The sequence below is a fragment of the Stenella coeruleoalba genome (genome assembly GCF_951394435.1).
Source record: "Stenella coeruleoalba genome assembly, chromosome: 11".
In the NCBI taxonomy this organism is placed as follows: domain Eukaryota; kingdom Metazoa; phylum Chordata; class Mammalia; order Artiodactyla; family Delphinidae; genus Stenella; species Stenella coeruleoalba.
The window spans coordinates 99,282,468-99,306,843 of NC_137157.1; the positions used below are offsets into that span (position 1 = coordinate 99,282,468).

The window sequence follows — 24,376 nt, forward strand, 5'->3', positions numbered from 1 at the left end:
ATAAGCTTCATTATATATTCTCAGTGGCATCTGGCATCCAGCACGTGTGGAACCTTCTGGCTGAACAGAACCGTGTTGATCAAATCATCTGAGGGAAAGCCTATCAAATGCATGCAAACTACATGACTCGTGAAGCAGTTAAGTACATGGAGACGCTGGAGTGAAGCGGAAAAGGCTTACGCTTGTGCTGTTATTTGACAGCTACGTGATCTCTGTAAGCGTCCCGGCTTCCTCATCCTCACAAAGGAAATTACACACACACTAATCTTAAGTGCTGAAAAAACACTTTCATAAAGAGCATTACCGTCAAACTGATGGGCGCTGTACTTCAATCCCACCAGTCCAACGGGTGCCGATGCTAACCCCTCACGCTCTCCTGCCTGATTGCCGTATCTCCCTCTACTTTCCTGCATGAATCCCCCACTCATGTGAAGACCACTTCACTTTTGTCACCTAAGCACATCCTACACATTCCTTAAGCTTAGCTTAGGATATTTCTCTTGCCTCCCCTTCCACTTCAATCCCACTCATTCTTCCAGGCTCTATGTAAGTTCTTACCTTTCTCTCAAGCGTCTCTTCTGACCACCTAGGCTAGTAATGGCCGCTCCTCCTCTGAGTCCCTCTAGGATTTTTCTGGGCCTCTCAGTTCACAACATACTGCAACACAGCTTTATATTTCTTAGCTCCTAACTAGAGCATCAGTAATGGAAGGGCTCTTATTAAAACAAGTACTCTGCACACAGTGTGCACACAATACTTGAAACTGTCTGTATACAGCCCAATCTGGTAACTTAGTCACCAGTCAGGGAAGGCACAAAACATTTAATTAAGACCCTCATGTTCCTCCTCCCTTTCCACTCTCTAATCTAGTTATCAAAGACGTGACAGTCCCCAACGTATGTGTTCACCTTGCCTGCAGGCAGACCTTGGCCTTTTCCTCCCATCGCTCAGAGACCGTGAGGAGCTCCTGAAGCTCAGCCATCGCTTTCTCCACCGCATGGTGGGGCGCCAACCCCACCCCAGAGTCTATCAATTTCTTCATGACATCCAAAGTGACCTGTTGTGGATCTGACAGGGTCAGTCGTACTTCGTCCAACCATCGAGCCTGCTGTAGCTCTTGCTTTAGTCGGGCTAATTCAGGTAGCTCCACGTAGAGACCAGAGCCCATATCTATCAACATCTGCAGTTTGGAAGAATCTGGGGTTTCATCCATCATGGCCTCCTGAGCACGTTCATGAAACTCTTCCACATCATCCAGTAGATTCTGAAAAGATCAAAAGAAAAAAAATAAAAAACAAACTTAAAAGACACAAAATGAGTATGGAATACATACAGTTCAGGCAAACTACCAAATTCTAGACTATCTAATAATCTCAGCATCATAGCACCAAACAGATATGATAAAGGCAAAACTATGTTTCTCTGTAATTACATACTCCTACTTTTCAATATGATTAATTCACTCAAAAATATTTAATGACTGCTGACTTAGTTACAGGCACTATTCTAGGCACACAGCATTAAACAAAAATACAAAGCCTTTGTCTTCAAGGAACACATATTTTAATGTAAGTGGCCAGACAGTGAAGACATGAATAAAATGTTTCGGTTAGTTTTAAGTGCTATGAAAATCAAATGGGGCAATACAATACGATATAATACAAAAGTGATCAGAGGGAATGGGGGGGAGGGGCATATTACTTTGCAATGATGGTCACAAAAGACAGATGAGCCAAAACTAAAATGAGGAGGTAGAGGAGGAAACCGCATGGAGACCTGGAAGAGAGTAGTTCAGGCAGGGCAAATAATCACTGCAAAAGCTTTTAAAGAGGAATGAGCTTGTGTCTTGCTCCTAAGTGGCTGATGGGGAGCAAAGTGGAAGCAGGAGAAAGTAGTTAAGGAATAAGCAGAGGTCAGATTACATAGTGCCTTGTAGATTAATTGCAATGAGTTTGCATTTCATTTGAATGGCTTTGGGGAACCACTGGGAGGATTTTAACCACATGGTAGTGGTATGATTTTATTCCTATTTTATTACATAATCACTCTGGCTACTGAATAAAAAATAAACTTTCGGGGACAAGAACAGAGACCAGTTAAGAAGTTGTTGCAGTAACCTAAGTGGCAGATTCCAGTGGTTCAGAGCCTAACTGAAGCAGTGGAGGTGATGACTAGTTCACTCTGGGAGACGTTTTGGAAATAATACAATAGGAACACCTGTTTAGAGATGGAATGTGGTGCATAAGGGAAACAAAGGAATCAAGAATTTTGATTCATTAGAAGGCTTTTAAGATGTCTTTTAGTCGGCCAAAGGCAAATGCAGAGTATGCAACTGGATGTACGAGTCTGCAGAAAAGAAGAAAGGCAGAGCTGGGAATCAGCTGGACATAGGTGATAGTTAACGTCACCAAAGAAGATATTAAAGAAAGGGCCAAGACTCCCAATATACTACCAACTTAGAAGCCAAGCCAAGGAGAAATCAAAAAGCTTCCCTAAAGAGAAGGAACTGGGAATTGTGGATCTAAGAAAACCAGAGAGTATGGTGTCAGATGTCTAGAAAAGAAAGTCTCTCAGGAAGGAAAGCATGGTCAACCAGCAAAACGCTCTTATGACATGGGCTTAAGACAACACAACTGATACTGGATTTCATGGTTGATAATCTTGGTAAAAAACATTTTAGATACACAGCCATCGCCGAATCACAAAAACACACCACAAACTATCAGAAGATTACTAACTATGCAGATTCATGTATTTGATACTTTTGAGATTTACATATTCATTAAACCATGAGGGCCCTGGTAATTTCAGAGTTCTGCATTTTTAAAAGTTCATGAACTAGTAATCACTGATACATTCAGATTCCTTTAACTAATTTTTTACATTTCAATTACATCTAAATTAAACGGAGGGTCTGGCTTAAAATTAATATAGAAAAAAATATTCTAAACTAGGCTTAGTTCCAGAATTCTAAAGGGGGAATCAAAGACTAAGAATGAAGCCAAGAGTTCTTATTGCCTACTAAAAATCCTTAAATAGCAGCACTTATTTGAGAAAAGAAACAAACAGAACAAAAAAACGAATCTCGACACACTATTCTCTTTACCCAAAACAGGAGCCCATACTACAAAGGATATTACCCAGAAAAGAATGTGATACTCCACCTTTACTTGTCGAGCTTGGCTGATGACACATGGAAGACTAAAAAGCTGTTGGACAAAGGCCTTCAACTCTTCCACTGTCAGTTTGGTCCGAGTCCTCCCACTATCTGGGCTCTGCCTGATGTGAAATAATATTGAGACGTAAGTAAGAAAAATTCACAGTCATTCCCATATCAAAGGGGTTTCTAGTCTCTTTAGAATTCTAACCCAAGAAATCCCAGAATACTAGTGTTTGAGGGATTTCACTGCAATGGTGATCACTTCCAAATTAAGTGTTTAGCTCTTCGGGTAATGACTCAAAGATTCAACTCTCCAAGTTACAGTTCCTCCAATCTCACAAGTGTTAAACATTTCAAACATTTAATAAATTCCTCACAGTAAAATGTTAAGTTCACTGATAAAACTAAATCTTCTACCTCAAGAAACTTAAGATATAGAACAAAGACCTTTAAAACCTGGCTTAGGAGACTATAAACCCTCAGAAACTGATTCAAAACTATGTCAGTATGTGCATTTTTCTAAGAAAAGGGTCTTTAAGCTTTCGCCAGATCCTCCAAGGGGGTCAGTGACCCAATGACAGGTGAAGAGTCACTGATCGATGTTGCTAAGAAAAGTTCTCTGATAAAACAGAATATAAAAAAACATATAAAGTAATTAGAGACCCAATGTGAACTGCTATAGAAAAAGGCATTCAGATACAAGAAACGTGTTGGAATTACTAAGAAACAATACCACAGGGAATTAAACACACGTGAATTACATGAAATTAAGGGCACATACTTCCAGCTCTGTAACAACAGCCTCCCTGGCACCCAGGTTACTCTTTGCTGCCACCTGCCTTCAGCCTGGAGTATCGTTTATTTACAAATGCTTAGTGCACACCTACGCAGTGCCAGGCATTCTTCAAAGCACAGCAATAAGAAAAAGGATGAAAATCCCCAACATTCTATACTAGCATACCTTCTAGTGGGGCTGGGAAAGGAAGAAGGAGATAAGATAATAGATAAGTAAATTCGTCTATCAGGAGGTGACAGGGACAGAAGAAAAACAAAGCAGGAAAGAAGAATAAAAGGCTGCAATTTTACAGGGGTTATCAGAGAAGGCCTCTCCAAGAATGCAACGTCTGTAAAAGACATGAAAGAAGTGAGGGAATAAGCCACCTGGGTATCAGGGGACGAGAACTCCAAGCAGAGCCAAGAGCAAGCATGAAGGCCCTAAGCAGGAAGACACTGGTGTGTATGAAGAACAGAGGGAGAGGGTTTAGGGTGGAGCAAGAAAGAAGGGAGACCAGGAGACATGGTTAGGGCATTACTGGGGGAGGGAAAACACGGCCTCAAAAGACAGGGCAGGGCCTCACAGGCCAGTTAAGACTTTGCCTTTATTCTGGTCAAAACAAAACAAAACAGAAAACCACTGGAGAACTCAGCTCTTCTTAGTCTTACCTGTGCTTCTGCTTTTTGCTCAGAAGCAGCTGAGCCACAGAAGCACAGGTCTCAGCTTCTTTTACAGCATCCCTGAGTTTTCGAAAGAGATCATTTTCTGGATATTTCCTATCCTCAGCATCTTCCAGCATTACTCGTAATTCAATCAAATCTGTAAAAATAAATTAAAAGCCATATACTATGACCACAGAAAATAAAAAACCATTCACCAACCAATTAGCAGAAACACACCACAGCTGTGAAAATCTCACCAATACATAATACTTTTGCTTATGACCAGGTGCTCATTTCTAATCCTTATAGACAATTTCTCTTTCTCAATAAGCCTTTAATGTTAGTCCACTGGTAACAATGGGGTTCCCAAAAATATATGATACATCTACTGCAAGTTAGCTATCTGTCCCATTTTACATCAACTTTTTCACTTAAAAGAAGATTCTCAAACAGGAAATTAATTCTGTAGTGAACCAACCCATTAGTCTCAAATCTCATATGAAGCCTAGGATTTTTCCTTCCTGGAGGAAAACAAAACAACGCCTCTTGCAAAGTGACAACCATTTCAGTGTGTGCTTAGAAAGGAAGAAACGTAACCTTTCTTGTGGTTGAAGTTGGCAGCTAATGCTTCTGTAACACGACTGACCCAAGTGTCATACGACTGTGCCCTGACTTTCACACCATACAGCAGAGAAGGGAGGTCCTCTAATGGGTAGCGATATCTAAAAAAAAAAAAACACCACACAAGAAAATAAAAACTTCCAAAAACCAACAACTTGAAAATAAATTAAAATTGACATACAATCAGCTTAAGGAAAGTAAAATGGCCAGGGGAACGGGGTTTTGGTATATACATAAAGAGAAAATCTAAGAAGCCCACAGAGTTTTAATTCAGGGAGAGATAAGGAACATGTGAAATCAACTTGATAAAACAACTAACTTTAGGTGCCAAGTTTAGGGCCAACTTTAATGGGCTGGTCCTCAAGCAAGGAGGCAAACAGACAAGAGGTTTTACCAGTCCAAACACAGGGAAGGGCTTTACAAAGGACAGTACTGACATTAATTTTAAAAGACGGTAACAGAAGTTTTACAAGAAACTTCTGGATACCTAAGACATTTTTTCTGCATGGGGCAGGGGCACAGATCAGTTGGATGGTAGAGACACACAAGCCGCTCAGGATTACAGGAACACGTGAGAGCAGAGAGAAAACAGGTGGTTCTGCATGCTGAACACTGTCGCTCATCATCAGGAACAAGTTCAAACACTTCTTCTTCCGACATCAGGACGCCCTGAAATATAATTGATGTCACTACATCAAGTCTTTCCAGTCTTTCAAGCATCAGAGAACTTCAGTTATTAAATTTTTTTCTACTCTGACAATATAAACATGGGAGGTACAATGGCACATCATCAAAATACTTTCTAAAAACACCACCAATTTTTTTTTTTATGAGCAAGACTAAACCTTGGTGTCTAAGAACGCACATGTGACTGAGGAAACATTTTTAAATGCAAGAAATGATTACTACAAATGTTAAAAGTCATTTTTTGAGGGAAGGAAAGGAATCTATAATTGGGAGGTACTTTGAAGATGGCTGACAGATTTTTTTTGCACAGTAAGCCAATATTTTTGTATTTACTAGTATTATTTTCTAATATATTCTGCCCTAAAGGCCTTTTTGTATATACAATTTTTAAAGGTTACACTCTATTTATAGTTATTACAAAATATTGGCTAGCTGATAAAAGTTCTATTTCCTGACCATACTGTGATGACAACAAAGTTTACTACATAATAATTCACGAAGTTCTCGTTTGTCTTATGTGGTTTTGTTTCCTATATAAAATAAGAAAAAGATCAATCGAAAATAAAAATTACTGTCCCCAGGGACAATATACCCTTGAACCAGAAATATTATAATCTATAATCTAAAGATAACACTGATCAAACATATGCAAGGATAAAGAAATGTAAAATTAAACTATGCAAATCTAATCTACTTCAAGAAGGCATCGAAAAGAAAGCTAATCTTTTTTAACAAATTTTATTCTTTTTTTGGCCGCCCTACTGCAGCTTGCAGGATCTTAGTTCCCCGACCAGGGATTGAACCCTGGGCCCTCAGCAGTGAGAGTGCAAAGTCCTACCACTGGACCACCAGGGAATTCCCAAGAAAGTTAATCTTTTATATACAGAATGGATAAACAACAAGATCCTACTGTATAGAACAAAGAACTACATTCAATATCCTGTGATAAACCATAATGTAAAAAAGTATATACGTAAAACTGAATCACTCTGCCATACAGCAGAAATTAACAACACTGTAAATCAACTATATGTCAATAAAAAAATATCAAAGTTGAAAAAAAAAGCTTATCAAATTCAGCATGCCACTTTAAGAAAGTAAAGGCACTTGAAGTGCATTTTACAAAGACTTCCATTTAATAGACAAGGGGGTTCCGTTTACAGTTTCTACTTACTTGAGCAAGTACTTACACACCAGTAAATAAAGAAGTAAATCTGGCGGAAGGTAAATGCTGTGTATTATATCCCTTCCAACTTAGAGCTTAACAAATACCAGCATATTAACAGATCAGAGACGTTTTACAGTAAAGAATTCCAGTCATTGTGCTTCCCTGGTGGCGCAATGGTTGAGAGTCCGCCTGCCGATGCAGGGGACACGGGTTCGTGCCCCGGTCCGGGAAGATCCCACATGCCGCGGAGCGGCTGGGCCCGTGAGCCATGGCCGCTAAGCCTGCGCGTCCAGAGCCTGTGCTCCGCAACGGGAGAGGCCACAACGGTGAGAGGCCCGCGTAACGCAAAAAAAAAAAAAAAAAAGAATTCCATTCATTTTATCTTGGTTCTTTGAAAAATTCAATAAAATTGATAAGCCTCTAGCCAGGCTAACTAATAAAAATGACATCACAGATGCCATGGACATTAAAAGGATAATAAAGGAATACTAAGAACAACTCTATGCCCACCAATTCCTTGAAAGACACAAGCTGTCAAAACCTACACAAGAAGAAATAGACAACCTGAATAGGTCTGTATCTAGAAAGAAATTCAAACAATAATTAATAACCTCCAAAAACAGAAAGCACTGGACCCAGACAGGTTCACTGGTGAATTCTACCAAAGATTTATGGAAGAAATTATACCAATTCTCTATAATCTCTTTCAGAGCATGGAAGAAGAGGGAATATTTCTTAACTCATTCTCTGAGGCCAAGCATTACCTTAATACCAAAACCAGACAAAAACATCACAAGTAAAGAAAAATACAGGCCAATATCTCTCGTGAACACAGATGCAAAAATGCTCAATAAAATGTATGCAAATTGAATCCAACACTGTATATACACCACAATCAAGTGGGATTCATCCCAGGTATGCAACACTGGTTCAACGTTCAAAAATCAATTAAAGTAATCCTATTGATAGGCTTCAGAACAAAAATCACTTGATCACATCAATAAATGCAGAAAAAACATTTAACAAAACCCAACTCCTATAGCTGGTAAAAACTCTCAATAAACTAGAAATAGAGTGGAACTTCTTCAACCTGATAAAGAGTACCTATTAAAAAAAACCTATAGGGCTTCCCTGGTGGCACAGTGGTTGAGAATCTGCCTGCCAGTGCAGGGGACATAGGTTCGAGCCCTGGCCCAGGAGGATCCCACATGCCGCGGAGCAACTAGGCCTGTGCGCCACAACTACAGAGCCTGAGCTCTAGAGCCCGCGAAACACAACTACCGAGCCCGCGTGCCACAACTATTGAGCCTGCGCTCTAGAGCCCGCAAGCCACAACTACTGAGCCCGTGTGACACAACTACTGAAGCTTGCACGCCTGGAGCCTGTGCTCCACAACAAGAGAGGCCATGACAGTGAGAAGCCCTCGCACTGCAACGAAGAGTGGCCCCCGCTCACCGCAACTAGAGAAAGCCTGCGCACAGCACCGAAGACCCAACACAGACAAATAAATAATTTATTTAAAACAAATAAATAAATGAACATAATCAAAACAAAGCTTTAAGAATACAGGTATAAAGTGAGAATAGTAACTATCAGGCATATATTAACATATCCCCAAAATGTAAAAAAAAATGTTTTAAGAAGATGCATTTGCATCTTACTCTTTCTTGTTTCTTTCACAGGTAATTCAAGTAAATAGAAAAAGAAAGCTAACCATTTAGCAAATATTCTTATTTCTAAGTCAACTTAAATTCTTAAGAATAACCAGCATTTAAATATTTTGTAATAATAGTATTTATGTCATTTCTAAAATGTATAGTTTTATATTTTCTTTTATAGATTTTTTTCCCCCATTTATGCCAATGAGCAGAGTAGTTAAATTGGATCAGCTTTACTTTTCAGATCCAAATTGCTAGTCCACTGTATTCTTCCTTAGCTTAAAACTATTTTCACTGTCTTAAGACCCTTCAGGTCTAGGGCTTCCCTGGTGGTGCAGTGGTTAAGAATCTGCCTGCCAATGCAGGGGACACGGGTTCGAGCCCTGGTCCAGGAAGATCCCACAGGCCGCGGAGTGGCTAGGCCGCTGAGCCTGCGCGTCCGCAGCCTGTGCTCCGCAACGGGAGAGGCCACAACAGTGAGAGGCCCACGTACCGAAGGAAAAAAAAAAAAAAAAAAAAAAGCTGAGAGAAAAAAAATTTTGAATTTTCTTGCTTAAAGAAGTAATACTATATGTAGGAGATTTTTAAAAATACATACATACCTAAGAAATTCTACCTGATAGGACTGCATTTTTAAAACTCTGGAGATGAAGACATCACGATTCCTAAAACTTTTTCAACTTAAAGAAACCAAAACGGCAAGTACAGAAGTGGGAAATCTTCTCCAAACCAGTAATTTTTGCGTTCAACTTCTAAAGGGATCAAAGATGAAAACGGATTCTTTCCACTGGTTTAAATTTTGGTATATCCCATGAGCAGTATCAACTACAGGAAACGTACTCAGCAAACTCACCATCTGCATAACAGACTCCCTTAACCGTGTCTCCTCTTCAGTCAGGAGAGTCAACTCCTTGCACACCATGGCGGCAAGCCCCACGTCCAAGCATTCCGGATCTGCTGCCATCTTGAAAATTAGTTCCTCGTGCGAGAAGACACAATGGCGCCTCAGCCGACGGTAATGACTGACACACTGACGGCCAATGGGCAACTGAAAACAAGATTCTCAAATTAAATTACTGGCTTATAACACATTCCAGAACAGAACCACTACTTGCCCCCCAGATCCTCTCTTTTATTATAAAGAACAGAGAATAACAACGTCCATTTGAACATAAGAGGTAACTGTAAGTATTAAACCCTTACCACCCAGCAAGAATTTCAAAGGCCTTCCCACAGGAAATTCCCATAATGTGAGATGTTGAGCTTCTGGCCTAAGCTGATTTTCTACTCATTATGTACCTCAAGAAGTATGAGTTCCTTGATATATAAATGAGGCAGCAAACTCTTTTAGACCAGTCTAGTATGAGACCGCTCTTATAGGAAAAAGAAAAAAATTTTTCAGGCTATCAAGGGATAACTGGACATATTCAGCATTGATGTTTCCACAGAACAAACAACAGATGCTACTATCAATACAAGGTAGGGAGGGAGGGAGGGGAAGAAAGCACTACTTAAGCAGTTCACATGGACTAACTTTATTTTTTATAAGGACCAAAGCAAAAGACAATTTAGATTTTAGCATCTAGAGATTATTTTTAAAACTACCAGTCTGGCCTAAAGAGAATTCAAAGTGAAACCATGAGATTATATACTTTAATTTTCCTAAGTGAAATAAATCACTAAATGATCACTTTTCATAAATCAACAGCTACACTTTTTAAGATAACTTCTGAAAATCTATCAAGCTTTAAAACAAATTGATACTAGCTATGCTACACAAGCTCTCTCTCTCCAGCTTCTTTCCTTCCCTCAAGTGGAAAAAGCCGGGTGTCTGAAGTTTTGGTTTGTATTTGAAAACCATAATATAAAACAGAAAAAATTAGAAAGTGGACCTTTAAGAACACCTTTTAGAGCTCGCCTCCATTCTGAGAAAGGCAGAAGGGAATCACAGGAATCAGAGTTCCAGAGTACGAGACTATCTCTGAATCAAGCATTATTTCCGGACTCTTCCAAAGAAACAATCTTTCCCAAGAAAATATATATACTGAGCTTATGATTGGCGACTATCTTGCCTAATAACAATATACAATTCTTTCATTTCTTAATTCTCAGAAATTTACTCTTTAAACATTTCTCAAATACTTAAAACAAGAGCAAGAAGAAAAACAAAACTGTAGGATTTGCAGTTTTTAATTATTATTGATACAATATACAAGGAAGCCACATAAAATACAACTGATTGTCCACTGTGGCTTATAAAAATCAGTACCATCACTTCATTCCAGATACAAAGCTGCTTTTACTTTTCATTTATATCACCCTCCTCTCACAAATATCATCTCACTTGTTTGAGGTTAAGTGAACCTTAGCATCTTTACACAGTAGGTAAAAAAAAATTAAGACCAGTGAAACTAAAAGTGCTGTCCCGGGACTTCCCTGGTGACGAAGTGGTTAAGAATCCACCTGCCAAGGCAGGGGACACGGGTTCAAGCCCTCGTCCGGGAAGATCCCACATGCCGTGGAGCAACTAAGCCCATGCACCACAACTACTGAGCCTGTGCTCTAGAGCCCGCAAGCCACGACTACTGAGCCTGTGCACCTAGAGCCCATGCTCCGCAACAAGAAGCCTGCGCACCACAACCAAGAGTAGCCCCCGCTCGCCACAACTAGAGAAAGCCTGCGTGCGGCAACGAAGACCCAACAGAGCCAAAAAAACCCACAAAAAACAAAAAAACAAGAAGTGCTGCCCGGGCTTCCCTGGTGGCACAGTGGTTGAGAGTCCGCCTGCTGATGCAGGGGACACGGGCTCGTGCCCCGGTCCGGGAAGATCCCACGTGCCGCGGAGCGGCTGGGCCCGTGAGCCATGGCCGCTGAGCCTGCGCGTCCGGAGCCTGTGCTCCGCAACGGGAGAGGCCACAACAGTGAGAGGCCCACGTCCCGCAGAAAAAAAAAAAAAAAAAAAAAAGTGCTGCCCAAGGGACTTTCCTGGTGGTCAAGTGGTTAGGACTCCATGCTTCCACGGCAGGGGCTGCGGGTTCAATTCCTGGTTGGGGCACTAAGAGCCCACATGCCACGTGGCACAGCCAAAAAAAAAGAAAAGTGCTGTCCAAGATCAAACATCAATAATAGTGATCACATTAAAGGCAGAAATCATCTCTAACTCATCTCTGAATCACCTCCATTTCCCACCCTACACCTACCTAGCCAAGGAACACCTAAATCATAAATACATAATACATGTTAGCTGAGGTTTTAAAATAGAGTTCAAGTCCAAGGCAAAGTCCTAACCTCAGTCTTGCTCCTGTTGCTTTCTAACAAGAAGTTTAGAATTACTAGGTCATGTAAGATTGTTCATTATACAATTTCATTCATTAGCCAAGGAAACAATATTGCTAATCATGAAATTTAACAAATTAAGGTGCCCACAGAAAATATAAGATCCAATACTACTAAAAAATATCCCCCCAAATGTCAGGAGAGTTGACAAAAAACAGCTTCACTGAAAGAAAAATAGAGTCAAAGAGTGTATGCTAGGGCTTCCCTGGTGGCGCAGTGGTTGAGAGTCCGCCTGCTCATGCAGGGGACACGGGTTCGTGCCCCGGTCCGGGAGGATCCCACATGCCGCGGAGCGGCTGGGCCCGTGAGCCATGGCCGCTGAGCCTGTGCGTCTGGAGCCTGTGCTCCGCGACAGGAGAAGCCACAACAGTGAGAGGCCCGCGTACCACCAAAAAAAAAAAAAAAAAAAAGAGTGTATGATAGGTTTGCAGTCTTTTCCCCACCGACATGACATAAAAATAACTAATTACTTTTTGATATCTACCTCATTTAAAAGCAAAATAGCAATCAATGGCAATACCATTTACACAAAAGTGCAGCCCACAGAGATCTCAATATTATAGCTGCCCTTTAAAATAAATTTTTTTAAAAGAATATAGAAAACATAAAATAGCAGGAAGAATAAAATCACCTAATTATCAGAAGGAAAAAAAGGAATATTTTAAGATAAATATCAGAACTGGATATTTTAAGATAAAAATCAGAGCTAGATATTTGTAAACGTGGTACAATTAATTCTTGAAAAGATGTGGTCACCCTTCTAAAATCCAAAAGCGCTCAGAGAAAGCAAAGACTAGAGGAATTACATTCTCAGAAAAAGATTCAGAAAACATCAACTGCCCATTTAAAATTCAAATAAAATGAGAAAGTAGCAAATGAGAAGTAACGAACTATAAAATCTTCCAAATAAAAACTACCTGGAACTCTGTAAATGGCAAGAGACATTCCAGTTTCCACTGAAATATCCGTGGGCCCTCCCCTCCCCAGCTAAGCAAGCACAGCAATTAAGATGCATTTTCCGGGGCTGTTAGTAGACACAACAGCTACTTGCTATCGAACAGACCCAGTCAGCAGTACAGAAGTTCACAGCCTCAGCGAAGTTGTAGCCTTGATTAAATCCAGAGTGATAGGCCCGAGGAAACGTCACAACAAACTCGCCAGCACACTGATTCGTCCTATACACCTAAATGCAAATTGGGAACAGGGTACAAAAACAAAACAGAAGAAAAACAACAAAAAAGGGAAACATTTTATGTCAATTTCAGAAGCATTTTTCAAACTTTAAAACAATAAAGCATTAACCTACACAGACCAGAAAACAGTATCAGGCTTGAAGAAGCAGTCAGTTTCACCTTCTTAAAATAGTCACTGTAAATTATAGTAATTCATGACAAGAGTTCACAGCCTAAAGAAATTTTCAAGGAGAAAATGCTGCTCTCATGAGCTACTAGTTTCCTAACCTAATAAAATTTTTACAGTTAAGAGAATTTTTCTTTTATTCCTTTCATTCCTGTGTCGTAAACAGTGGGAAAGGATGTAATTTCATCCTACTTTTGGATAATTTTTTCTGGAAACTAATTGATTAGCTCATATGTCATATGGAGAGACCCCCCCAAATCAGTTTTCCTGAATCTCTTTGTTTTATGACAATACTATGTCTTCTGAAAAGTCCCAGATTCTGCATAAATTTACTCTTTAAAGACAAAGTAACATTACTACTATCACTCGATCTACTTTCTTAATAAGGTTATGATGACTACTTGACTACATGTAGCAAACATTAAATTTATACTTTATCAGGTATTCGTAGCTTAAATTTAATAATCATTTTCAAACCTAAAAGTTTAAAAGCAGAAACGGTATTCATTGTATATTTTTACTTCATTATCTCATGTGAAAAAGAGGCTATGAAATCTTTATACGAAATATGGGAATATGATCTCCACAAGGATAAGCATTAGTTATTAGAACAACCACTTAAAATACTTATACTTTGGTTAAATGGGGATAATAAAGAATATGAGATTTTTATTAAAAGCAGGATATACTGAAAACATGGCTATTCTGATAGGTTGCTATACAGAAGGTAAATGTGATTCATACTTTACAACACCCCATTCTTAATCAAATAAATGTTGTTCCCTTCAGAGTATAAATTCTAATTTGGCTTGAAGATGATGTCATCTTTTATTTCCCATTACAAAACAAGCATATACTGTGACTCTAATCAAAAGCGTACATAACTTTAAATTTAAAATACTGAAGGGAGATGCAAAAAGACTCACAGGCACACCATGCTCCATTAGCACATTGGGGTTCATGATGGTGACTAACTGATGTAGGAGATCAGGCTGGGATTCAAATAACTCAGGGGCCAGCTCCCTCATCACCTCCTCCAGTTGTTCTGCAGCATGAGATGGCACACCATACCATGTCTTTGGCTCCCCCCTAGCAAAAGAAATAACTGTTTATCTAGGTAGAGCATGGTGCCAATGAGGCCAGGGTCTCTGATTCAAATCCACTAAATTATAATTAACTTTGTCTTGCTCCATGGCCATAGATTATATGCCCTGAATCCTAGCAACCATCTCAAAAATCTGTGCTATTATTCATAATAGGGGGGTAAGGCAAGAGTATATGGATAGGTAGGTACGTACTTATCACTACAGAAAAGTAATTCAAAGTACATAAACTCTTTAAGGTAGATCACTAAACAGCATCTTCAAATAGGAAAGATGCTATATGAAAAGCAAGCATTGTTCCAAAGGATACTGACATACTGCCTGATTCACAGGTCCACTGGACATTCCAATTATCCCCACAATGATCAAAGTAAAAGTCACTGCCCTTTAGAGTACTTTTACGTAACTTCATTGAGTTCAATTTTACTATCCAAGGAAATAAGCCAAGGCGAGAAATTGTTGAAACCCTGAATATAGTTCTGTCTATGAATCTTAAGACCAAACACTTGGCATCATTAATACACTAGACTTTAGTGGACTAGAGTTTTATTTATAATACTAAGTTGAACTTTAAGGAACTGGATTTAATTAGTCATGCTATCTACAGAATAGCTGAATTTCTTAACCCTCATACAATTAACCGTGCTGTCTCTACAGAAACTTACTGAGATGACTGAAAATGTTCTGCATCGATGCTGGGTAATACAGGAGCCACTAGTCACAAGTGACGATAAAGCACTTAAAATGCGGTTAGTGCAACTGAGGAAGTAAACTTTTATTTTACTTAATCTTAACTAATTTAAATAGCCACATGTGGCTAGAAGCTATCATATTACACAGCACAGCGATGAAGCAGAGAAAGAAAATCATTAGCTTTCCAATGCATAGTGTGATCTGAGCAGTATCTTTCAAATGGAGAGGAATACATCATTTGGTTAAGATGAGAATACTGGACAAGGAACTGGGTAAGTAAATAAAAGCTGTGGGTGTGAAACAAAAAAATCAGCGATAAAATTTAATGAATACACATGTAACATAGGCATTTTTAGAGAAAATGTTATTAAAAAGGAAAAACAAAAATTTCAATTTGAAATTTTTCAAATTTCAACCTTAAATACTGAAGGTTAGTCAGATCTTAATTATATAAACTTTAAAAAATATCCTGCCTTGCATTTCAGAAGTTATACCAGAGCAATTCTCACGTGCGCTGAATGTAGCATAGCTGGGTCTGAAACTCGAGGCTCTGCTGCATGCACATACTTGAAGAGGGAAAGTGTCTGACATGCTGTACCCTGAGACCTCTACACAGCACATTATCCAACTTTGGGGTACAAAATACTTTCAAGTAAGCTCTCCCTAACACATCATCTAACACTGTTACACCTGTAGAAAGGTCACTAAGTATGTGTGCTGTTAACAAAGACTGTACGTACCAGTGCAAGTAGTTGATGGAATAGCTCCAGTGATCTTCGATGTGCCAGCAAAAGGAAGAGAAGCACATTCCCACATAAAGCCATGGCACCTTCATGCCAGAGATGTCCACATTGATATGTGCAAGAACAGACTGCTCCAGAACAGGCATGTTATTCAAGTTCCAACCAGAAAGCGCATATTCCTACAAAAGGAAAAAAATGTAAATAAGAGATCAGAAATGACAAGTGCCCAACAGAAACCTCAAGGGAGTCTTCAAAAACAAAAGTAAAAATTTTATAATAATTACAATAATCTAGTCCATAGAATCTATGCTCTTTGCTCTCTACATGTAACTCATATTCCTAAATATTTAATCCTATCTCCTAAGTGTTATTTATATTTCCCTTTAATTATTTCAGAGATCTCTGGTTTACTCTGAAGCATATAAGGCTTTTTATTACTCCCCACCTGCCCCCATAGCTTACCAGTAAAATACTCTAAGACTCATTTTAATAGGTCGCTATTATATTTCGACTTTATCCCCGGTAACATAACTTCCCAAAATGTTTACCACTATATTTACAGAATGGTGCCAGATACTGTGAAGACAAAACATAGTAAGATACAGAATCCGGAATCTGTGGCAACACTGAAGACCAAGATGGTGCAGAAAGCACCCCCAACTCCCACAAACACATCTATTCACAACATCAAAAAAAATTTTGCTTCATAGATGAACTCAAGAGAAAAAAGAATTCGCAGTTTCCAAAAACAAAGAAAGCAAGCACAGGCAGAATGAACACGGAAAGCTGTTGTCTGAGTCTTCACAGAGGTTTCTAACTGGACGTAAGCTCCAGACGTGGGTTTCGAACAGCCACCTCTGAAGCGGTATGCGGCACAGACTCAAAGTGCTATTATCCTTGTGCAGAGCAGTCCTCAAAGTGGGGTCTAAGGAACCCAAGCCTATTTCAGGGGACCTGCAAAGTCAAACTACATTCATAATAATTCTAAGATGTTATTTGCCTTTTTCACTCTCATTCTTGCAGAAATGTAGTGTGAGTTTTCCAGAGGATATGTGATGTGATATTGCAACAGACTGAATGCAAAAAACAGGTAAGAGAATCCGCCTTCTATTAGAAGGCTGATAACTGTTGAACCTGGATGCCAGGTAGGGAGGGAGGGAAGTGCATTACTATGTTTAGTTTTATACATTTGAAAGTTTCGATAATACAGAGTTAAAAATAAAACCCTCAAATTAAGAGGCTAAATAGCCAGTGACAAAGCTGAAGGGAGAATCTGTGAACCAGAAGACTGATTTGAGGATATCATCCATAAGGCAGCACAGAGATAAGGAAATTAGAAAAGTGTAGCTAAGAGTTACAGAGGATAGAAGAAATTCCAACAAAGGCTTAACTAGGAATCCCAATACGGAATAATAAAGAGATATGATTCCTACCCTCAATAGGCTTTCAAAAAAAAAAAAAGCAGTTTTCAAAAATACTACTCAATATATTTTTTAGTTGGCTGAACAAATACTGAAACTAGGTGAAGAGACCAGGCCTACATACAAACAGTTCCAAGATGAGACTATATATATTAAACTCCAAACACAGATAAACTAGTAAATTATATAGTTCTTCAGAGGACAACAAAATAGTCATCATCATGAGTCTGGATCAATAAGAAAACTTGGTGGAAAAGGAAAAACCTGGGTTGATCTTGGAAGACTAGGTAAGATTTGAAGGTAAATGACAAGAGACAGAATATACTGGTCTGGCTGGTAAAGAGGCAGAGTGGAATGGTCATACTCAGAAAAGCAGGAAATAAGACCAGAAGAGAAGACTGGATCTTTAATCTTAAATTTCAGACTAAGAAGCTTGGATGATATCCTATATTCAAAACGGAAATAAAACAGATTCTGAAAAGTGAAACAATACGATAAACATCTTAAATATTTTTATATTTATCTTAAAATTTTTGATTATGGAAAATTTCAAACTTAAATAGACAGAACTGCAAAATGAACTCCCCAAGACCCACCGATCTTAAAATTTTAACCGAAAGCAATGTATGAGAGAGACTGCAGAGAGTGGCAGTGTTCAGAAAAGCTACTTTAACAGAGCAAGCCTAAGACAGCTACCCTTCAAAAGGCCCGCTTCGGGGCTTCCCTAGTGGCGCAGTGGTTAAGAATCTGCCTGCCAATGCAGGAGACACAGATTCAAGCCCTGGTTCAGGAAGATTCCACATGCCGCGGAACAACTAAGCCCGTGCACCACAACTACTGAAGCCCGCGCACCTAGAGCCTGTGCTCCCAACAAGCAAAGCCACCACAATGAGAAGCCTGCATGCCACGACGAAGGTAGCCCCCACTTGCTGCAACCAGAGAAAAGCCCACGTGCCGCAACGAAGACCCAACGCAGCCAAAAATAAAAAATAAATAAATTTATTAAAAAAAAAAAAAAAAAGGCCCGCTTCAAGTTCGGCCCCTGGCTGGCATCTGGAAAGCTGCATGGTAAACAGTTTGTGACACTGACACAGGGTGGCTCGCAGTGCTGCACAGTGTGGTTTATGCACGCCCGATCTCCTTCTGGGGGTCTGGAATTTTGCTATGTGTTAGGCAGAAGGTGCCTATGTCACCAGCCGCTTATAAGAACCCTGAGCTCTGGGTCTCTAATGAGCCTTCCTGGTGGGCGATGCTTCACACATGGTGTCAGTCTGATGCTGGAGTACCTAAGTGCATCCTGTGTGACTCCAGGGAGGGAGGGCTCTTGAATGCTTCCAACTGGCTACCTCCAGACTTTGACCACACATCTTGTTTTCCCTTTGCTGATTTTACTTTATATCCTTTCACTGTAATAAGTCACAGTCATGAGTTCTCAGCGAACCTGAGAAGCTCTGGGGAACCCCCAACACAAGTGATCATTATGTAAGACCACGGCAATTATCCCAACATGACATGACAGGACGGAGACAAGGACGGTGGTAGTGGGATTTAAAACAGGCCAATTCCACAGAAAATAATGAAAAATAAATTAACAGGATTTATTCAGTGATTTACGACACAGAGAGGATAAAATGAAAAAAATGTTTCCAAGGTTTCAAGTTCTATGCCTATTTTTATTCCTCAGAAGCCCTGTTTGCAGAGCACTTGTATTTATAAGACAAATGTATTAACTTCAGAAGTACTTTTCCACTAAACTATGATACCAGAGAAGCATGCTGTCAGATGCCAAGAAGCTAACTCATACAGAAGTTCAACATACATGCACAGTTCCTGGGGAAGAGACGGCAGGTATCTACTTTTCTAAGAGTAACTTCCAGAGAAGAGTAACAAACTGACAGAAAATATAAGTATAAAAAATACAGAGATTTTATATACACTGTCTAATTAGTCCTTAAAATCCTTTTGTATAAATGGGTTCTCTCACTCCATCTTACAACATAAAAACAGAATCCTGAGTAAAATGTTATTGCTTATGAAATAAATAGCAAATCGATGACCCAGACTAGAAAAAAGAGCTGTATCCCTGTCTCTTCATGCTATGCTGATGTCTTTAAAGCCCAAATTTCTCCACATTTTTTTTTTTTTTTTTTCCTGTACGCGGACCTCTCACTGTTGTGGCCTCTCCCACTGCGGAGCACAGGCTCCGGACGCGCAGGCTCAGGGGCCATGGCTCACGGGCACAGCCTCTCCGCGGCATGTGGGATCCTCCCGGACCGGAGCACGAACCCGCGTCCCCTGCATCGGCAGGCAGACTCTAAACCACTGCACCACCAGGGAAGCCCTCCACGTTCTTATATGAAGGTGAATGGAGCAAAAGCAAAAACAGATGAATATTCATACAGAATTCAAACATTTAGAAGGATTATTATCCATATTGTTTACTTAGGGTTGACATTTAACCACATTTAAAATAATCTTTAAAAACTCTGTGACCAGGCTTCCCTGGTGGTGCAGTGGTTGAGAGTCCGCCTGCCGATGCAGGGGACATGGGTTCGTGTCCCGGTCTGGGAAGATCCCACATGCCGCGGAGCGGCTGGGCCAGTGAGCCATGGCCGCCGAGCCTGCGCGTACAGAGCCTGTGCTCCGCAACGGGAGAGGCCACAACAGTAAGAGGCCCGCGTACCGCAAAAATATATATATAAAAAATAAAAAAAATTAAAAAATAAAAACTCTGTGACCTTATCTCTTAAGATTAGAAGATATAAATATCTGTTCAAGAGCAACTTAAAAATTCAAAACCAAAATGAAATTCAGAAAAAGTTAAAAGCTGTAAAACAAAGCCTCTTCCCAATAAGTAGGTAATTGCCTACCATTTGCCAATGGAAGGGTATGAAGAAACTAAGGTTGACACATTTCTTTATACTTCTACAAAGCAGGTTTTAATTCAGTGACATTGAACATGTACACATTTCAACACTGAACTGTTCCTATAAAATATATCTGTATAGGGTTTCCCTAGTGGCACAGTGGTTAAGAATCCGCCTGCCAGTGCAGGGGACACGGATTTGAGCCCTGGTCCAGGAAGATCCCACAGGCCACAGGGCAACTAAGCCCACGTGCCACAACTACTGAGCCTGTGTCCTAGAGCCCTCAAGCTGCACTACTGAGCCCAAGTGCTGCAACTACTGAAGCCCACGCGCCTAGAGCCCATACTCTGCAACAAGAGAAGGCACCGCAATGAGAAGCCGGCGCACTGCAACAAACAGTAGCCCCCAGCAACCAGAAAAGCCCACGTGGAGCAACAAAGACCCAACGCAGCTAACTAGCTAGCTAGTTAGCTAGTTAGCTAGCTTGCTAGCTAGCTAAATAGGCAGACAGACAGACAGAGGGACAAATAAATAAATAAATAAGTCAACCTTCAGACTAGATTTTTAAAAAAGCAAGATTCAATCATATGCTGCCTATAAGAGACACACACCAGATTCCAAAATACAAACAGCTTCAAAGTAAAAGAATGGAAAAGATATGCCATGTCAATGGTAGCCCTAAGAGACCTAGAGTGGCCATATTTTTAATTGTATATCCTTCTCCACTATGTAACTTTTTTTTCTGACCATGTGTTAACTCCTTTAATAGGAGATAAAACTCTCAATGACTGCCAATTACAAAGGTAAAGAAAAGGTGACAAGGACCAAAGTAAAGAGAAAAAGAAATAAATGATCATCTTAATTCAGGTTTACACACAGAGGTCATCTCCTAGGTGATAGTACTTCATTATCTGTTACAGTTTAAATGCATATTTGAAAACCTACCTGCCCGGGTGTTAAAGGAAAATTAATTGTGGACCTACCAATAAAATGTAATTTTTTTAAAAAATCTTGTCACTTGCTAGATTTCCAAACAGAAAGAGCTTGGCAAAATCTTAACTAAAGTTAAAGTTTTAAACCAATTTAACTGGTTTTAAAATGCAAAGTTAAGGGCTTCCCTGGTGGCACAGTGGTTTAGAGTCCACCTCCCCACCTGCAAGGGACGCAGGTTCGTGCCCCGGTCCAGGGGGATCCCACATGCCGCGGAGTGGCTGGATCCGTGAGCCATGGCCGCTGAGCCTGCGCGTCCGGAGCCTGTGCTCCATGACGGGAGAGGCCACAACAAGTGAGAGGCCCACGTACGGCCAAAAAAAAAAAAAAAAAAAAAATTGATAAAATGCAAAGTTAAATAATATTTAATGGTACTTTGAATTTATTGTTTTCAAAACTGAAGATTATTTTTACTGTCCAAATTCTACATATTTAATATTTTAAATGAACGTGGTCCCTTAAGATTAAAGAAAGTTTTCTGCTATGTAAAGGCTGAATCAGCTTCAGGATAAGAAATCTGGATACTACTATGTGCTCTGCACCTCTTCTTCTGGCAGCATCTTTCTCCGACCATCCTTTACAGGAAATCCACTTCCAAAGTCTTTTGAGGAGATGTCAGCTCCATACTCTACGATAACATCTTCTTCAATGCTGCTCACCAGCCGCCAGAATTCCTTCTCCACTAGTTCTGTGGGAACCATCTACACAGGGAAAACAAAGATTACAGATTACCAACTCTCTATAACCATAACCCACTATGACATAATACACAGGTCAAGTGAACAAAAAGCCCATGAAAAAACAGAAAACCTTCTCAATTCCCAGAGCTGAAAAGACTGCAGTCCTAGCTTTTCTGACTGACGATGGGAAAAAGCTAAAGACAACTTAGATGTTCAGAAAAACATAATGAATTTGAACTGCCTTCTTCTGCAAGCTACTTTCCAACTAAGAAGGATAAAGATGACCCAGGACATAAGGAAGGAAAAGGAAATACAAAAATCAAGGCTGAATTTTAACAGCTTTGGCAAATTATTTCGAAAGGGATTTTTTTAAAGTCCAAGATCCCCCAGGGAAAGAAGCAAACCTCATACTACAAATAACTAAACCAAAGCAGCAACTGCCGCATCCTCCGTGCCTGTCTAAAGGACAGCGCTCCCAGAGCACTAAAGAACAAGTGGAAGGTCGAAGCCAGTTTCTCTACAGTGCACACTGCCACGGCAGAGGGTAAAAGAAACAAAAACAGATCCCAGGCCCCTAATCTTCAGATCTGGTGTTCTATCATCTTCTTTATGCTGTCCCTGCTTTCTACAAAATAATGAAAGTTTTTAAAAAGCAACGCAAAAGCTTTGGAATCAGATAAATTTTTATACTTTCCCAAAGTGACCTAAAAGATAGATACTCACATGAACTGGCATATTGAAATAGTCAGACTTAAAATTATCTGCCATCTCTCCAAAGCTCTGAAGTGTATACTCTCGTACAGCTTGTTCAAATCCAAAGGCTTCTCTAGGTTTATTACATTCCTGGGAAGAAAAAAAATCTAAGATTAACTTACTGAAACTGAACTGAAGTACGCATTAAGGCCCTCAGGTACTACCTTCTTTGATCATTTCCCTAGGGGAAGCAAATCCAGTCAACTCTAGACCACAAAACAAGTATTAATGTGGAATCAGGAAATAATGTTCTTAAACTTCAACTGCATTTTCACACCTTCCAGTAGGAAGGTGGCAATGAAACAGCTTTGGGCTTTGGAGTTGTCATTAAGCTTTGGCACCAAGACAAACACCTGGAGGACTACCAACCTGGAATCAAGCCCAGGGATGTCTATTATCCTCAGTGGAAAAATAAATGTTCATGGAGGGAGGAAAGGTAAAGGACAAAGGGATATTCACCGGGTTGCTAGGATAATTAGCTAGAAAAATGATTTTTTTTCATACTACCAACCACCATGACCAATTTCTTAACACAAATACTGACTTCGAGTAGGACTGAATCATCTAACCTTGAGAATAATAAATTAAAAAATAATTCAAGGGACTTCCCTGGTAGCAGAAGTGGTTAAGAATCCGCCTGCCAATACAGGGGACATGGGTTCGATCCCTGGTCCGGGAAGATCCCACATGCCACATGGCAACTAAGCCTGTGCGCCACAACTATTGAGCCTGCACTCTAGAGCCCACGAGCCACAACTGCTGAGCCCGCGAGCCACAACTACTGAAGCCCGTGCGCCTAGAGCCCGTGCTCCACAACAAGAGAAGCCACCGCAATGAGAAGGCTGCACACCACAATGAAGAGTAGCCCCCGCTCGCCGCAACTAGAGAAAAGCCCACACACAGCAACGAAGACCCAACACAGCCATAAATAAATAAATAATTCAAAGGCCATAAATATCCATCTTTGACTACATCTAGATATACCATCTCTTTCCCTTCAACGTCCTATCACATTTTGTTAAAATAAGTAAACAGACCAGACATTTCATGATAATGACATCATTATAATCTTTCAATAACAATTTAGTACAATCAAGTCAAAATTTAAACAAGTTAATAGATACTTGTTTATCTATTGGTAGCATGAAAACTGGATGCATGAATCCTAAGTTCTAGAGCTTCATGTCTGATTTTTACTTTTTAAAAAAAAGAAAAAACAAATAACCTACAGACTTTCTTCATTTTTATTGTTTTCCAAGAATATGAATATTCTGAACAAAGTCTGCAGCAATAAACAGAATTATCTAACCAACAGTCAGAAAAAGACCCTTTAGAAAACAAACTGCCACAGTAGAACTGTTACATTTCCAGTCACTATCACTCTTCAAAAATCCTGGCGATTTCAAACACTGAAGAACAAAGAGAGAGGAGAAGAAGCTTCACGGAGTGTGTTCACTGTGCACGCGTGTGTGTGTGTTACTGTTCTTAATTCCAAAGGTGAGGCTAGGCTTATACCTCAGCAACACATTTGGGACACCTCCAGTCTCCTTTGGGCACATCAGGCAGTGGGGGAATTAAACAAAATGTATGATAGCTGTCATCACACCCATCACACAACAGCAATTTATCTTCATTATTTCCCCGACCACAAAACATACAAACGTAAAGATCAACCTGTTAAAAAAACAAAATAAAATAAA

At 39.9% G+C, this 24,376-nt stretch overlaps 1 protein-coding gene across 2 annotated transcripts in view; it reads right to left on the reverse strand.

Moving 5' to 3' along the window:
• Nucleotides 1-24,376, reverse strand: part of KDM5A (lysine demethylase 5A) — a 76,634-nt gene that overhangs the window by 30,082 nt on the left and 22,176 nt on the right. For both annotated transcript variants that reach the window (XM_079938599.1, XM_079938598.1), the window contains 12 exons: nucleotides 24,192-24,350; nucleotides 22,647-22,766; nucleotides 21,786-21,944; nucleotides 15,963-16,144; nucleotides 14,353-14,515; nucleotides 13,131-13,250; nucleotides 9,585-9,779; nucleotides 5,706-5,887; nucleotides 5,195-5,319; nucleotides 4,604-4,754; nucleotides 3,165-3,279; nucleotides 909-1,264 (listed from right to left, as the gene is read on the reverse strand). In XM_079938599.1, the coding sequence (XP_079794725.1) occupies nucleotides 909-1,264; nucleotides 3,165-3,279; nucleotides 4,604-4,754; nucleotides 5,195-5,319; nucleotides 5,706-5,887; nucleotides 9,585-9,779; nucleotides 13,131-13,250; nucleotides 14,353-14,515; nucleotides 15,963-16,144; nucleotides 21,786-21,944; nucleotides 22,647-22,766; nucleotides 24,192-24,350 (2,027 nt within the window). The remainder of the gene's footprint in view (nucleotides 1-908; nucleotides 1,265-3,164; nucleotides 3,280-4,603; nucleotides 4,755-5,194; nucleotides 5,320-5,705; nucleotides 5,888-9,584; nucleotides 9,780-13,130; nucleotides 13,251-14,352; nucleotides 14,516-15,962; nucleotides 16,145-21,785; nucleotides 21,945-22,646; nucleotides 22,767-24,191; nucleotides 24,351-24,376) is intronic.